Genomic DNA, 16,435 nt, shown 5'->3' with positions numbered 1-16,435 from the left:
GGCTTTGTCAACAGCCAAATATTATTTTTTTTCTTAGTAGTTTATTATTTTTATTGACACACATCATTATTATTTTTTTAATGTTAATCACAATTTTAATGTTGTGACTCATAAATTAACTAAATATATCTGTAAGATATATAATGAATTTTTGAATGATATTTCTTCCTTCTTTCTTGTATTGGTACTTTTGATCAATGAAAGTTAATTATAACTAAAATAAAAAAATTATTAAATACTGATTTTCTTGTTAAACTGCCACATATTAATATAATGCTGGTTAGGATTTTAATTTTTTTTAAAAAGAAATTATTAAATAATTTACAAATAAAAAAGAATTGACTAATGTATTTTAATTAATAAAAAATAGATATAAGAATATAATTTTTTTTTTTAGGAAAATATAAGAATATAATTTTGAACAATAAAGATGTTGCAAATATTTCTTTTTATATTTTGAGTAAATTACATTGTCTTTGTATTAAAAAATGTGTACTAATATAATGGACTCCCCCAACTATTAATATTGAATTTAATAATTTTTGTCTAATTTTATTAATATAATAATTGTTTTTGTACTAAATCGTAGTTTTATTTTAACCTATATTAAATTGTGCTTTTTAAACTTTTATTCATATTAAACTTGTGTTAGTACAATGGAAAAAGAAACTTGTGTTAGTAAAATTATACAAAAATCTTTAAATGTAATAATTTAAATAATTCAAACAAAATTTTTAACAGGATAAAAAATTAGACATATAATATAACATTTGGGACAAAAATCTTAATTAGTGTTATTGAGTAACTCTAGGCTCTTAGAGGCAGTTGTGTCGTAAATTAGATCTCTTCAAAATTGTCGTTTATTGAATTATTTGTCGTTAAATTTGGACTCTGTTGTTTTGATATTTCAATTTTTAGCAGAAAAAAAGGTTCCAAATCAGAGAAAAGCCAAGCTGGTTCATCTTTATGGTCGCAAAACTTGCTTCTCTCTCACCACTCCAGACGCCATAGAAAACTGAGAAGGTCAAGGTGGTTAGGGCAAATGTGTGTTCGAATCTGATTTCCTAAAATTCAGAATCACCATTGAGAACAAGCTCTAGAAAATGTTGCGACTCAAAGCATTCAGGCCGAGCAACGAGAAGATCGTGAAGATCCAGTTACATCCAACACATCCATGGATGGTCACTGCCGATGCGTCAGATCACGTTTCCGTTTGGAATTGGGAACATCGCCAGGTACCTTTTCATCTCCTTCTTCCTATTCAACTCATCCGTAAACTGGAGAATCGATCTCTGGTCTATCTTACTTTTGATCTATGGATTATTAGGTAATCTACGAGCTCAAAGCTGGTGGTGTTGATGAGAGGCGTTTGGTTGGAGCAAAGTTGGAGAAGCTTGCCGAGGGTGAATCAGGTACAAATGTACTTCTTTATCGCTTTGAGATTTTAGTTCGAATTACGTTGAAACTAATAGATTTAAGCAGTTCATTGCTACGGTTGATTCAATTTTGATTATGAAATCTTTACATTTTGTAGATTAGTACAGTTAACCTTACATTTTGATTCTATTCTTGTTCAGTTGTAATTATCTTATGGAACTTATTGAAGTTCAGATCTGAATGTTCTTGATTACTATAGGAAGCTTAGATTAAACAGTTAAATCCAGAAAAGCTTTAAATTCAGTTAAGTACTGAGTTTATTAGCCTGTTAGAACTCTTAAGGATGTTGGTGAAAAATAGTTTGCTAGCATTTTAAAGATTGATTTTTATGTTATTTCTTTTGGGAAATGAAAGTTAAGGATAAAAGAATATTTTGTCCTAAGCAATTTACAGAAATCTGAATACAATTACATTTTCCTCATAACCTCCCCGTCTCTCATATGCTTCTTTTTTCAGTTTCCCATAAACTGGCTAGTTAAGATTGTTGTTGTGTGCTTGCTTTTGTTTGAAAAAAAAAAAAAAAAATCCCATTCTTGTTTTTGAATTTTGTTTAACTTGTATCTTGAAGCACATGAGACATGGTGTTCTGATCCTTTTTGTGTCCGGGGCATTATGCTTTCTTAGTGTCTATAGATTTAATAAAAAAAGTAATTATATACTGTGCTTAATTCATTTAAGAGTTTGTTATGGTTGTCTTTTAATTTAGGTAGCTTCTTAGCACCATATAGATTTTAATTTTATATTACTATGTATTATATGCATCATGAAATTATGCAGTGTTGCTGTTGGAAGAACATTCTTTAGATAAAGATCATTATAGACCTTTTCTTAATGTCATTTCTGAATGCTTTCTATTTCAATGATTACAAAAATAAAAATAGAAATTGTACCTTGAAATTCATAGACATTTTGTAACAAGTGCACTACAAGATACATAATAAGAAGCCAGTTTATCTAGGATACATGAACTTTAACATGGTCGGCATGGATAATAGTAGTGGTCTCTTCTTCTGATTTTTAGTATGATTTTTATTTATTTTTTAAATCAGTCTGTCTTAATCTGTTAGTGATGCTGTTCATAATTTCTGTTGCAAGGAAATTAATTCTCATGTTTTCTTTCTCTTGATGTTTGTTCATGATAGAGCCTAAAGGGAAGCCTACAGAAGCCATGCGTGGAGGGAGGTAATGGATTTTTACATATGATACTTCTTTTGGCTTCTCAATTGGAACCTGACTTCCATTTTGCTTCCCATTAAAGTGTTAAGCAGGTGAGCTTCTATGATGATGATGTGCGATTTTGGCAACTTTGGCGCAACCGTGCTGCAGCGGCTGAGGCTCCATCAGCCATCAATCATATCACCTCTTTTAGTCCTCCTCCTCCATCAACAAAAGGAAGACATTTTCTTGTAATCTGTTGTGAAAATAAAGCCATTTTTCTTGACTTGGTAACTATGCGTGGCCGAGATGTACCCAAGCAGGAGCTTGATAACAAATCGCTTCTTTGGTAATCATGATTTCCTTAATGTAAATCTATTTACATTTTAGTGAAAAAACATTAAATATCAACATGCACAGCGTCCAGTAGAGTAGGTTGCCTCACCAAACATAAATAAATTGAGCTCTTAACAGAGCAGGTCCTATTAGAAATGGCTATACACTAGGGTCATACTGGTTGTTTTGTTGCTGTTTGTATGTTTCTTTGTCTTATTACCATTGCTCTTAACATTTTCTAGCTGACTTTTGCAGTATGGAGTTCCTTTCTAGATCCAATGCCGGAGATGTCCCACTAGTAGCTTTTGGTGGATCAGATGGTGTCATTAGAGTTCTATCGATGATATCATGGAAGGTGCAGCTTTTGTCAAAATTTTGTTCTTTCACAAATATGAGTGTAAATTTAGTTTTATGACACTACACATATCTTGCAGCTAGTACGAAGATACACTGGAGGACATAAAGGTTCAATTTCTTGTCTGATGACGTTTATGGCTTCTTCCGGTGAGGTAGATTTTAATTGTAGAAAATGAAATTCAGTCAATTTTATTTTGAAGTGTTTGCATCTTGCATAACTGTGTTATTTAAAAGTATCCCCATTCTGTAGTGTTGGATGTTGACTGAATGCTTTTTGAAAATTAATAGACGATAAATAGGAAACAAAAAGGCTTAAGTTTTAATTTGGATTTCGTATTTTCAGCCTTTTGATGAACTATAGAAAATTATTCATTTTAATGGAAGGATCTAGTTGCTGTTGCAATGCCTCAATTCTTTATATAACTTTTGGTGTACAGTCAGGCTTTGTAATGTAATTCTTGTATATATAAACACAGGCATGCTAATGTAGAGTGATAGCTACCCATTGTCACGAGCACTCTAAGCATGAATATTTGTTTCTTTATGTCATATATAACTTCTGCATACTTGCATGGGTCTTTCTAAGTTAAACTCCACTTAACTACACTACATTCTCCTGCTTGCAGTCACTTCTGGTTTCGGGGGCTAGCGATGGATTGCTTGTCCTTTGGAGTGCAGATCACGGCCAAGACTCACGAGAACTAGTACCAAAATTAAGCTTAAAGGTATCAATCTATATTTTATTATTTATTCAATTGCTCTTTAATCTTGTAATAGTATTCATAAATTTGACTTTCCTGAAAGTTATGCTTGGATTTCACATTTATTGAGATGTTACATAGACTAGGTATGTCCAACAATCCTTTTTGAGAGATATAATAATGTGGACATACTTAATTTGTTCAGATTTAATTTTAATAATTTTTTTCATCTCTCTTTCTCTCCTTTCTTTTTTCATTGTTTCTCCTGTGATGTGCTTGGACTAAGGAGTTTGATGTGCTCAAATATTTGCTGGTTGCATAGGGTATATGTGTTGTATTCCATTAAATTTAAATGCTTTCAAAACTTTTAATGTGCCTATGTGTTTATGAATTCTTGCAGGCACATGATGGTGGTGTTGTGGCTGTTGAGCTTTCTAGAATCATTGGAGGTGCTCCACAGCTTGTTACAATTGGTGCCGATAAGACATTAGCTATATGGGACACAATCTCTTTTAAGGTGCTCTTCTGACGTCATGGTTTTTTATTCACCAATGCAAGTATTTCTTAGTTTGGGCCTAAATCCTTTATTTTCCCTTGGTTTACCAGGAATTACGGCGGATTAAACCTGTTCCTAGGCTAGCATGTCATAGTGTGGCATCTTGGTCCCATCCACGAGCTCCAAATCTCGATATTTTAACCTGTGTTAAAGATTCTCATATATGGTACGCAGTATTTGTTCTAGTGCTCCATTGATTGAAATTCTCCCATTAATCAATGTCTACCGACTGAATTTTTTTGGATAAAATATCAACAGTGAATTTTTGAAATGGATATGTACAATATGAAAGATGAGCATTATGTATATCTGATTTTGTTTTCTTGATTCTCTTTGGCAGGGCTATTGAACACCCCACTTACTCAGCGCTAACAAGGCCATTATGTGAGCTATCATCTCTTCTTCCTCCACATGTGCTTGCGCCTAACAAGAAAATTAGGGTGAGCTTTTATATATATATAAATACATATATTTTTTCTTATGTTTTGCTTAGTACAATTTTAGCTAGACATTTACATGCGTGTTACCTTAAAGAAGTTGGAATAAAAGAACATGTTCTCTTGAAGATTGGCACAGAAGTTCTCTCTTTGTTTATGTGTACATTTTTTTTGTGTCTGACCTTGTTAAAAGTTTGAATCGGAGAATCGTGTTCTCTTTGTCGATGTGGATTCCTTTTTTTAAGAAAGAGGCCACTTGTCTTAGAATCCCCCCCCCCCCCTCGTTATATCATATATCATTGAGAACGTCAATTGTGGTGGAGGGAGATCAGAGAAAAAACACCCTTACAGCTGGGGGAATTGACGTGGATTCTTAACACTTGAACACTGTCAAATTATGTCTTTGTATCACGCATATTTGTTCATTTTTCCTCAATATATGAATTTGAAATATCAGTTCCATTGCAGGTTTATTGTATGACAGCACATCCTTTACAGCCTCACCTTGTTGCTACTGGAAGCAATGTTGGTGTTATCATCAGTGAGTTTGACCCTAAATCTCTTCCAGCAGTTGCTTCACTGCCAACACCCTCAGGGAGCCGAGAGCACTCTGCTGTCTATGTAGTTGAAAGGGAACTTAAGCTACTAAATTTTCAGCTGTCCCAGACGGCAAATCCTTCCCTTGGGAACAATGGCTCCTTGTCAGAAACAGGAAGGCTTAGGGGAGACTCTCCTGAACAATTACATGTTAAGCAGATAAAAAAACACATCAGTACTCCTGTTCCACATGATTCATATTCAGTGCTCTCTGTAAGCAGTTCAGGAAAGTAAGTTACCTTTAGTTAATTATGTAGCTTTGATTAATTGATCTCCATCTTCATTTTTCTTAAGGATTAATACCATTTTAGACCCCGTGTTTTGCAAAAGTTACTGATCGGACCATCTTTTTTATTAAATGACAAATTGGACCCTTTATTTTCCAAAATGGTACAAAATAGTACCCTGAGCTCAATTTTCGATGATTTTTTTTAATATAACCAATAGGGTCCAAAATGGTATTTACCCGTTTTCTAATTGTACTACTTTTGAGAAAAGTTTTTCTTGTGTAGTAGTTAGGTTTGTACTAATTCCTGTTTATGTATGGATGTGTACTTTGGTTGTAGTGTCTGGAATTTTTCCATGCTTGTTCATTTTACTGAATTCAAATATCATGTTCTCTCTATGTCTCACCTGCAAAAATTATGAGAACTAATTTAAAATAACATATATTTTTATTTATATTCATTTTCTCACAAGTGTATGAATAGTCCTTTTAGCTGAGTTGTTATTTCTTGATTAGTGAGACAGGAAAAAAAAGGATAGAAGATTGAGTTCCATTGTACATCATAATATTTTTTATTGCAATCTTTTGTGGTATATAAAGTTGGAGTAGTCTTAGTAATGCTGTTATTTTCTGTAAATTATCTTGTTGCAGGTATATTGCAATTGTGTGGCCTGATATTCCTTACTTCTCTATCTATAAAGTAAGTGATTGGTCCATAGTTGATTCAGGAAGTGCAAGGCTCCTAGCATGGGATACCTGCCGTGATAGGTATGCCATATTGGAGTCTTCATTGCCTCCTAGAATTCCTGTAATTCCAAAAGGCAGCTCAAGAAAAGCGAAAGAAGCTGCTGCGGCTGCAGCACAAGCCGCTGCAGCTGCTGCTTCTGCCGCTTCTTCAGCCAATGTTCAAGTTCGAATCTTGCTGGATGATGGAACATCTAATATATTCACGACATCTATAGGTGGCCGCAGCGATCCGGTATTCATTCTCTTTTATACAGTAGTTAATTAGATAATTTTTTCTCTCTCTCTCTCTCTCTCTCTCTCTCTCTCTCTCTCTCTCTCTCTCTCTCTCTTTTCTAATGATGATTCTGTATTTTAACAAATTTTAAAGTCGCTCCTGGTAAAAAAATACTGTAGCATTTGGGGCTATTCATTTTACCAAAAAAGAAAAAATAGGGGTTGATTAATATTTGAAACACACATTGTAGGTCATTGGCTTGCATGGAGGGGCATTACTTGGTGTTGCATACCGAACATCTCGAAGAATCAGCCCTGTTGCTGCTACAGCTATTTCAACAATTCAATCTATGCCTTTGTCTGGATTTGGAAGCAGTGGTCTTTCTTCTTTTGCCACTCTCGATGATGGATTTAATTCTAATAGTTCCCCAAATGAGGCTGCAGCACCTAACTTTCAGCTATACAGGTATTTTATGAATGTCTTTATACGTACCTAGTTTTCGGTAATTTGTTTAGGGTGTGAGTTACTTCATTCATCTTTATATTTATGTTTATAGCTCATTTTACATTGCGCTTCAGAAATCAGGTAGCAATAAGCTAAATGTACTGCATGAGATCAAACTATTGAGATGCCATTGTTTATGCAAGTTGGTAATAAGATGTAAATTGACACTCTCAAAAATTAATTTTGGGTTTATTATGCAGTTGGGAAACTTCTGAACCTGTTGGAGGACTTCTTCCTCGACCAGAGTGGACAGCATGGGATCAAACTGTGGAGTATTGTGCTTTTGCCTATCCACAATACATTGTCATATCTTCATTGCGGCCACAATATAGATACCTGGGTGATGTTGCGATTCCCTTTGCCACTGGTGGAGTTTGGCATCGCAGACAACTTTTTGTTGCTACACCTACAACAATTGAGTAAGCAGTGCTTTATCTATGTAGCATCTGGAGCACTCATACGCTCACAATATAACCTAAAACAATTAAATTCTGTAGTTTTATTGATTTTTATGTACAAATAAATAACCACAAAGAAAGTTTACTAGGCTGGAAAATAATTACAATTTTACAAGCTATATTGTGAACATATTAAATTTTCGAACTTATTATTTTAACTAATTTTATTTAGACAAGTAGATTTGACTCACCTAGCTTACTGATTTTAAACCTCAATTCATTCATAAGTGGTACGATACTAGATAGATGAATTAAAGTTCTAGCAATAATTGCCTCTTGCTAATTTTGCAGATGTGTTTTTGTGGATGCGGGAGTTGCCGCTATTGATATTGAAACAAAAAAGATGAAAGAGGAGATGAAACAACGAGAGGCACAAGCAAGAGCTGTTGCTGAGCATGGTGAATTAGCTCTTATCACAGTGGATGGTCCCCAAAATGCTACTCAAGAAAGAATAGCATTAAGACCCCCAATGCTACAGGTATATATTATTTCTTTCTCATGGGTTCCATGTTAACCTTTCATTTGGATGGGAAACTGAAATTCTTTCTCGTTAGCCTGCATAGACTTGTAATCTTCTTTTAGTTCATAACTCAATCAGTAAATAGTCAATAGACTTGCTTTAGTTCTCGAAACATATTTTTTAGGTCTGCATGCATGTTTCTTCTCATTTCAAAGTGTACATTTATTTCCACTTTAGTTTGTGTATATGACATGTTTCTTTCTTTTCAAGAGAAACCTAGGTATAGAAGTCTAGAACTGAGTTATAGCAATATTAATAAATGTTGCCAGCTTTTCATTTTCTATTAGTATTTATTGTCTTAATAAGTCTTTCTTTTGGTTATTTGAATCTTCCTTTCCAGGTGGTCCGCTTGGCTTCATTTCAGCATGCTCCTTCCGTGCCACCTTTTCTGTCGTTGCCAAAACACTCTAGAGTTGATGGGGATGATTCAGCATTTCAAAAAGAGATGGAAGAGAGAAAGGTCAACGAGATAGCTGTTGGTGGTGGAGGAGTGTCTGTGGCAGTTACTCGTTTCCCCACAGAGCAGAAACGACCTGTGGGTCCTTTGGTTGTGGTGGGTGTTAGAGATGGTGTTCTTTGGCTAATAGACAGGTAAGTTGATTCCCTACATTTATTTTTAGACTCTTCTTTTGCCTGGAAAACGTGAAAGGAATTAAGTCCTTTTTTTTTTTGCATGACAGGTACATGTGTGCCCATGCATTATCTCTAAGTCACCCTGGTATTCGCTGCCGATGTCTGGCTGCTTATGGAGATGCTGTTAGTGCCGTAAAGTGGTATAATATTTGTCTTGAGATTCTTTGACGGATATTCTGCGGAATCCTCTACACAGATTTAATGTTGGCTGTTTTTATATATAATTTCTTTTGTACAGGGCAAGTAGACTTGGGAGAGAACATCACGATGACTTAGCTCAATTTATGTTGGGCATGGGTTATGCTACTGAAGCACTTCATTTGCCTGGGATATCCAAGAGGTACATGTGCATTACTGTAGCTCTTGTTTCTTTTGATGTTCAATCTTCATTGCATTCTAGATGGATTTTGTTATCCTCTTTAATCATTTCATAACTCAAATTACAGAATCCTGTAACATTCTAATTCCATATGAATTTATTTTGTTACTCCTCTCCTCTGTTATCTTGTATGATATGTTTCCATGATTGATATTTCTGTTTCCTCTAAAATATATTGTTTTTCTAGTTCATGACTCCTATTTTACATAAATATTCTTGCATGAATAACATGTATCTTATTCCATTTTGTAGGTTGGAGTTTGATCTGGCTATGCAGAGTAATGATCTGAAAAGAGCTCTCCAATGCCTTCTTACCATGAGCAATAGTAGGGAGATGGGGCAAGATAGCACAGGGCTCGAGTTGAATGACATTCTCAATTTAACAGCTAAGAAAGAAAACTTGGTGGAAGCTGTACAAGGAATAGTGAAATTTGCTAAGGAATTTTTGGATCTTATTGACGCGGCAGATGCTACTGCACAAGCTGAAATTGCCCGGGAAGCTCTAAAACGGTTGGCTGCTGCAGGATCAGTAAAAGGTGCTTTACAGGGTCAGGAGTTAAGAGGACTAGCATTGCGCCTTGCAAATCATGGAGAGCTCACAAGGCTGAGTGTATGCTACTATCCTATTTATTTTGCTTGTCTTCTAGGGTCTGAGACCATTGCCTGTGATATTTTATTCTAGTTTACCTTTTTGTTGGTTTTTGAATTGCTTGATGGCACTAGAATGTTTAACACGTCTACCGAAATCCAATTTCATATTACTCTTTTTTATTTAACGTGTTAACTTATTTCTCAGATAACATACTAGTACTTTCAAACACAATTGTCTTTACTGCAGGGATTGGTAAACAACTTGATCTCGGTTGGTCTTGGACGTGAAGCTGCATTTTCAGCTGCTGTTTTGGGAGACAATGCTCTCATGGAAAAGGCTTGGCAGGAAACAGGAATGCTTGCCGAGGCTGTGCTCCATGCCCATGTATGCTACATTTTCTTATATCCTCATTCCCTGTTCTGTTTTCAAGTATTTTGATCTAACCTTCTTATCCATTTGACTTCAGGCTCATGGACGACCAACATTAAAAAGCTTGGTTCAGACTTGGAACAAAATGCTGCAGAAGGAGGTTGATCACACACCGTCAACAAAGATGGATGCTGCAGCTTCATTTTTGGCCTCTCTTGAGGATCCAAAGCTTACAAGTTTAGCAGATGCAGGCAAGAAGCCACCAATCGAAATCTTACCCCCAGGGATGCCAACTCTCACCGGTCCTATTTCTCTGGGCAAAAAACCAGCTCCAGCAGCAGCTCAGAATACCGAGCAACAACCCAAGCAATTGCTATTAGAAGGGCCTACTACCGCACCAGTCCCATCACCAATACCTACACCGCCAACAACAACAACAACAGAACCTTCTACTAGCACAGAAGCAGCACCAACAGGAACAGAAGCCACTCCTCCAACTACGGAAACTCCCACACCCCAACCAGACTCGGGAGAACCTGTTACAGGGGATACACCTCAAGTTACATCAACAAGTAATTCAGATCAGGTAAATCCTGGTGAAACACCTGTTGTAGAATCATCTACGGCCAATATAGTTGAACCCTCTGAGGCTCTTCCTCAAGTTCCCGAGATCCATGAAACTAATTTGCAGGCTTCGTCATTAGCAACAGGTGCCACATCTACTTGAATTGCAAGACATGCCGCTGTGTTCTGTCTTTGCCAACAATAGAAATTTCTGTATCGATACTGATACACCATGAAGAACTCCATTGATTTACAATTTTTCTGTATTGACATAGAGAAAAGGAAGCGATTTTGAATAGTTAGTATCTGTAATTATGATGGTTGACGTGTATACTTCATTTGTTCATCTCATTGTTTGTTGTTTTCTTTGTTTTGTTTTTCTTTTCTTATTGTTGTTCATAATTGTAGTTGTATTTTTTTTTTTAAATACTGATTAGGTAGAGCAGCTTCATTATTCAGTGCCGATTTGTAATTTTTCTTTTTCAATTATTATTTTTTGGTGGAGATCTTGTTTACATGGGGAAACTTTTATCTCTATTTTTTTATTTTTAATTTACACGAATATACGTGAAAAGTTTGTAATTGTTGGTTAGCAGGTCTAATCATCATTTCCCAGTTTTTTATATTCTATAAATTTGCAAGTAGATATGATTAAGTTGAATCAGGCATGCTCTTGGAATTTGCATTTGTTTATTTTGCTTTTTAGTTTCTGTAAATAATTTTCATTTTGGCCATTTCGGTTTATCAAGTTTCGTATGTTAATGTATTTTTAATAACAGTGCATCATCTCATTTGTATCTGCTGCTACCGATCATTGTACAATATGTGAATACAGTTCCCAGTACTTATGCAGAATTTAGCCTAAATAGTCTACTCAAATATGAATCAGTGCAAGAACTGCAGATACTGGGAAGTAAAGACCAGGAAATGAAATGATTTCTTTAATGTGTGTTTTACTTATGGCTTAAATATTATGGAAAAATTGCGGCATAATTCTTCAAAAAGTTTACTTTAGGCTATGTTTGTTAGGAAGGATGGAGAATAGGGAGGATGGAGAGTTGGTGGAGGATGTAGAATAAGAGGGAGGGAGAGGAGAGTAGCAATCCTTTTAAGTTGTTTGGTGGAAGGGATGAAATGATAGAAGGATGGAGAGTATTTATTTATGAAATTATTATATTGTCCTTAAATGTAATTTTTTAATAATATATTTTGAGGGTATATATGTAATTTTAAATAATCAAAGAGGAAGAGTGTGAATCCTTCTATTTATAGAAGGATTTTAAATTAAGGATTTACTCTTCATCCAACTATCCATTCCCTCCCCCAATCCCTCTTGCCAAACAAGTAGATTTGTTGTCTCTTCTTATCTCTCTCCCTCCTCTCCTCTCCATCCACCCATCTCTTCCTCCTACCAAACATTATGTTAATGTAGATAAGTCTTCAACTTCAAAAAATTGCAGTAATAATTCTCAAGCTTGAGATTCTTGTAAGTTCGTTGGTTCTCATTTTAATAGATATGTCGGTTGCTCATAAAATTGCGACGTGTTGATATTAAATTATGGAAGTTTCTAAAAAGTTCACTTTGATGCAAATAAGCTCCAATTTCGAAAATTTGCAGTAATAGTACTCAAACTTGAGATTGCGGCACAAGTCCTCAAAAAGTTTACTTTATGTAGATAAGTCTCAAACCTCAAAAAATTGTGTATTTACTAGGTAGGGTAATTACTAGGGTGGTAATTACACAGTCTAGTAATTACACTATATTTTAAAATACAAGGTGTGTTTGGATATGAGGTGGTAATTACATATGAATTCCTAATATTTTGTTTGGCAAAATGGTTAGTAATTACATGGAAAAATAATATTTTTTAGTAGGTAATGTTTAATATGGAAAGTTTTTAGTAATTGGAGAGTGTAATTGAAACCCCTCAATTACATCCAATTACACAGTTACAGTGTAATTACATAGTCAGACAAACATGCCAAATTGTGTAATTAACTATAATTACACACAAATCCAATTACATTGTGGCTTTCCAAACACACCCTAAGTTTGTTGGTTTTCATTTTAACAGACCCGTTAATTGCTCTTAAAATATCGCGTGTTGATATTAAATTGCAGCACAATTCCCCAAAAAAATCACTATTTACCCCCACAAATTACTCTTTTTTCATTATAGAAGTTGAAGAAGGCAAGTACAAAAGGAAAATAATAGAAACTTTTGCTGCCACTTACCAATCAACTATTGAGAATCTCACTAAACATAAAGACAATTAAAGCCTAAAACAACAATGAGAGATGAGAAGAAGAATTAGGCCAAAACTCCCACAAAACTTTACGACTTATAACCAAATCTATGCTTTTTCAAATAATGCAGGTCCCCCAAATTGGTCTTCCCTTATACAGACTCACATCTCTCAAGGATCACCTAAACAAGCTCTTCTAATCTACAACCAAATTCGTACTCAAGGAATTTACATTTTGGGATTAGTCCCTCAGATTCTCAAGGCTTGTTCTTCTCTTTGCTTCCTCAACTATGGGAAGGCAGTGCATGGTGAGTCTATAAAATCTGGGGTTTACTCTGATTTGTTGATTGGAACCTCAATGGTTGATACGTATGCTAAATGTAGAAAAATCATTGATGCGCAGAAAGTGTTTGATGAAATGCCTGAGAGAAATGTTGTTACTTGGAATGCAATGATTGGTGGGTACTTGAAAAATGGGGATATTGGGTCTGCATCTCTGTTGTTCGATAAAATGTCTGAACGAAATTCTGTGACTTGGATTGAGATGATTGATGGGTTTGCAAAGTGTGGTGATATTGTTAGTGCCAGGCAATTTTTTGATTGTGTTCCAATGGAGTTGAAAAATTTAGTTACCTGGACTGTTATGGTTGATGGTTATAGTAGTAATGGAGATATGGAGGCTGCAAAAGAGGTTTTTGAGCTAATGCCAAAGAGGAATTTCTTTGCTTGGTCATCGATGATCTCGGGTTATTGCAAGAAGGGTGATGTTAAGAATGCTGAGGCCATTTTTGAGAGAATTCCAGTGAGAAACTTGGTGAATTGGAATTCAATGATTTCTGGGTATGTTCAAAATGGATTATCTAGGGAAGCTTTAAAGGCATTTGTTAAAATGAAAGCTGAAGGCTTTAAACCAGATGAGGTTACTATAGTAAGTGTTTTATCAGCCTGTGCTCAGTTAGGATTGATGGATTTTGGGAGAGAAATACACCATATGATAGTTAATAAGCATGTAAACTGTAATTTGTTTGTCATTAGTGCCTTAGTTGACATGTATGCAAAATGTGGTGATTTGAACAATGCTAGACTAATCTTTGAAGGAATGATGCAGAGAAATACAGCATGTTGGAATGCAATGATCTCGGGATTCGCTGTTCATGGACAGTGTAAGGAAGCTCTTGAATTATTTGCCAGAATGGAAAGATCAAATGAAAAGCCTGATACCATAACCTTCCTTTCTGTTCTCTCTGCTTGTGGACATGGAGGTTTTGTTGATGAAGGAATAGAAATTTTGTCGAAAATGGAGAAATACGGAGTGGCAACAAATATCAAGCACTATGGATGCTTGGTTGACCTTTTGGGAAGGGCAGGAAGGTTAAAGGAGGCATACGATTTGATCAAGACGATGCCTATGGAACCCAATGACACGGTTTGGGGAGCAATACTTGGAGCTTGTCGGACTCATTTAGATATGGAGATGGCCGAAGAGGTAGTGAAAGAGATTAACACTCTAAGCTCGAGTACAGGTTCGAGCCAAAATCCACATTATGTGGTTCTGTCAAATATTTATGCTGCTTCTGAGAGGTGGGAGAAGGCTGAAAGGTTGAGGGTGATGATGGTAAATGAGGGGCTCGAAAAGACGCCCGGTCGGAGTTCATTTATGCCCAGCGGCTCATAAGTCATAGCATGAGTATTGTTCATGTTCTTTGTTATGCTCCAGCTTTGTAGATTTTGGACTAAAGAATAGTATCAAATTGTATATACAACATAAAATTTTATTGGGGCTTAACTGATAATAGTGAGAGTCTTTGATGCATCATTAATTTTTGTTATTTTAATTGCACTATTGGTACATTATTACTTGGTTCATAATGTAGGAAAACATATACAAAACATACAAAAAATATGTTTGATTTTAAATAGAGATACAATTTTATTTTTCTTAGCCACTTTATATCCATGAAAGTGCATTCTCTCATTTTATGTACCTTTTCTATTATCCCATTATTTGAATCCTCTAACTTGTCTCTCAATTTCAATTTTCTCTTTTCCTTTTTCTACACTTATTTGATATCGAAAGAATCATGCCTAGTAAAATTCATATTTCAATTCTCAGAGTTATTGAGGAGTGTTACTATAAATTTTCTATTACAATCTTTTAGTTAATCTTGACGGAATATCTTTTTTCAAAATTATTTTTATAGCAGTGTTTATTATAGTTACAACATTATTAATGTAAATCTTTTAAAATATTCAAATAGTTTACAGTATCAAAAATAAGTTTAAATTTTTTTAAACAGCATAGTATATACTAAAATATTAATAATTTTATTTTCTGTAAAGTAAACTATTCGAAATTTTTTAAAATTTTACAGACAAATATTACTATTTAAAATAATTTGAAAAAGAATATTCTAACATGTAATTAGCACTCTTGAAACTAATTTTAACAATTTAGAATTTCCAAGCAAACAATTAAAAGAAATTGACCATCACTATAAGTCTCACTTATTTTGGGGAGTGCCAAATTGGCTGTAAAACATACACTATTCATATTAAGATTGGTCCAAATAATTTTATTACTTAAAATCATATTTTAAACTTGAAGAGAAATCTTCTTTTTCCCTTTCATCTTGCTCTTCAATTTTTTCTTTCCTCCTTCTACGTCAACTGTCATCGACGTCAAAGTTTTTTTTTCATTGGTTTCAGTAGTGGCCGGTGTCGGTGTTGGTAATGACAATAGTAGTGGTAATAGTAGAAGATTAAATTACGGAGTCCAACATAAACATATCACTTATAAACTGTGTACACATGAACAAACCATATGCTAGCGCGCGATTAAAATTAACCGGCCTCTTAAATTAATTTTACTGCCTAGATGAGTCCAAAAGTTAAGTCACCAAATTTTCAAATTGGGAGATTAAAGATTTTACTGCCAAGATGTTAACTATAAAAGAAACCAACACTCCTTTTCGAAAACATTTCAGCATTGATCTTGATGCATAAGTATATTAAGAACTGAATTCAGAAAACGATTGAAGTTTTGCATAAAAACTAATACCTTGTAGTACAAATAAAAGTTTTTATAAACTAATTAATATTTACATCTTTTAATAAATAAATCCTTTAAACTCAAATGGTTCGCACGTGTGAGAAGAAAAAATAATAGAATCAAATTACAATGCCAAAATTTAAGCTTTGTTATATTAGAAAGTGAAATCTAAAACCACACCTTAAAAACTCTTCAAAGTTTTCCATTGCCAAACAAAAGAAGCTCTTCTTTTGCTAACATTATCACTTGATCGATCAGAGAGTTTACAAGTCCAAAACAAATGTATAAGATTTTGCTAACATTATCAAAATGAACATATATAGGTAAAAAGATAATTAAGTTGAATAGAATTACAAA

General features: G+C 34.5%; 2 protein-coding genes across 3 annotated transcripts; both read left to right on the top strand.

Annotated features, from left to right (window-relative positions):
* Nucleotides 1–914: 914 nt before the first annotated feature.
* Nucleotides 915–11,286, top strand: LOC115714534 (uncharacterized). Its single transcript, XM_030643266.2, has 21 exons — nucleotides 915–1,235; nucleotides 1,328–1,412; nucleotides 2,580–2,619; nucleotides 2,696–2,941; nucleotides 3,184–3,283; nucleotides 3,363–3,437; nucleotides 3,912–4,010; nucleotides 4,387–4,503; nucleotides 4,593–4,708; nucleotides 4,883–4,982; nucleotides 5,448–5,806; nucleotides 6,454–6,781; nucleotides 7,014–7,228; nucleotides 7,468–7,686; nucleotides 8,017–8,203; nucleotides 8,586–8,836; nucleotides 8,926–9,018; nucleotides 9,117–9,218; nucleotides 9,510–9,867; nucleotides 10,096–10,233; nucleotides 10,316–11,286. Exons 1-21 carry the CDS (start codon nucleotides 1,104–1,106, stop codon nucleotides 10,943–10,945), a joined length of 3,990 nt encoding a protein of 1,329 aa, XP_030499126.1. The 5' UTR covers nucleotides 915–1,103; the 3' UTR covers nucleotides 10,946–11,286.
* A 1,654-nt stretch (nucleotides 11,287–12,940) lies between these two features.
* Nucleotides 12,941–14,845, top strand: LOC115711964 (pentatricopeptide repeat-containing protein At3g21470). 2 transcript variants are annotated; one of them, XM_061114628.1, is made up of 2 exons: nucleotides 12,941–13,957; nucleotides 14,138–14,845. In XM_061114628.1, the coding sequence occupies exons 1-2, from the start codon at nucleotides 13,082–13,084 to the stop codon at nucleotides 14,702–14,704; spliced, it is 1,443 nt and encodes a 480-aa protein (XP_060970611.1). In that variant the 5' UTR covers nucleotides 12,941–13,081; the 3' UTR covers nucleotides 14,705–14,845. The 2 variants fall into 2 exon arrangements, with proteins under 2 accessions (XP_060970611.1, XP_030496024.2); XM_030640164.2 differs by having other exon boundaries at nucleotides 12,943–14,845.
* Nucleotides 14,846–16,435: the final 1,590 nt, after the last annotated feature.

Source organism: Cannabis sativa, chromosome 4 (assembly GCF_029168945.1).
Source record: "Cannabis sativa cultivar Pink pepper isolate KNU-18-1 chromosome 4, ASM2916894v1, whole genome shotgun sequence".
Lineage (NCBI taxonomy): Eukaryota > Viridiplantae > Streptophyta > Magnoliopsida > Rosales > Cannabaceae > Cannabis > Cannabis sativa.
The sequence above is the reverse complement of the archived record's forward strand: the minus strand, read 5'-3'. Positions and strand labels throughout refer to the sequence as shown.

Bases quoted from the DNA above. Each gene is read 5' to 3' on its own strand.
- LOC115711964 (XM_030640164.2), top strand. From the start codon at position 13,082: ATGAGAAGAAGAATTAGGCCAAAACTCCCACAAAACTTTACGACTTAT.
- LOC115714534 (XM_030643266.2), top strand. From the start codon at position 1,104: ATGTTGCGACTCAAAGCATTCAGGCCGAGCAACGAGAAGATCGTGAAG. The intron at 4,504-4,592 runs GTGCTCTTCTGA...TTGGTTTACCAG, and splicing joins GGGACACAATCTCTTTTAAG to GAATTACGGCGGATTAAACC. The intron at 8,837-8,925 runs GTAAGTTGATTC...TTTGCATGACAG, and splicing joins GTTCTTTGGCTAATAGACAG to GTACATGTGTGCCCATGCAT.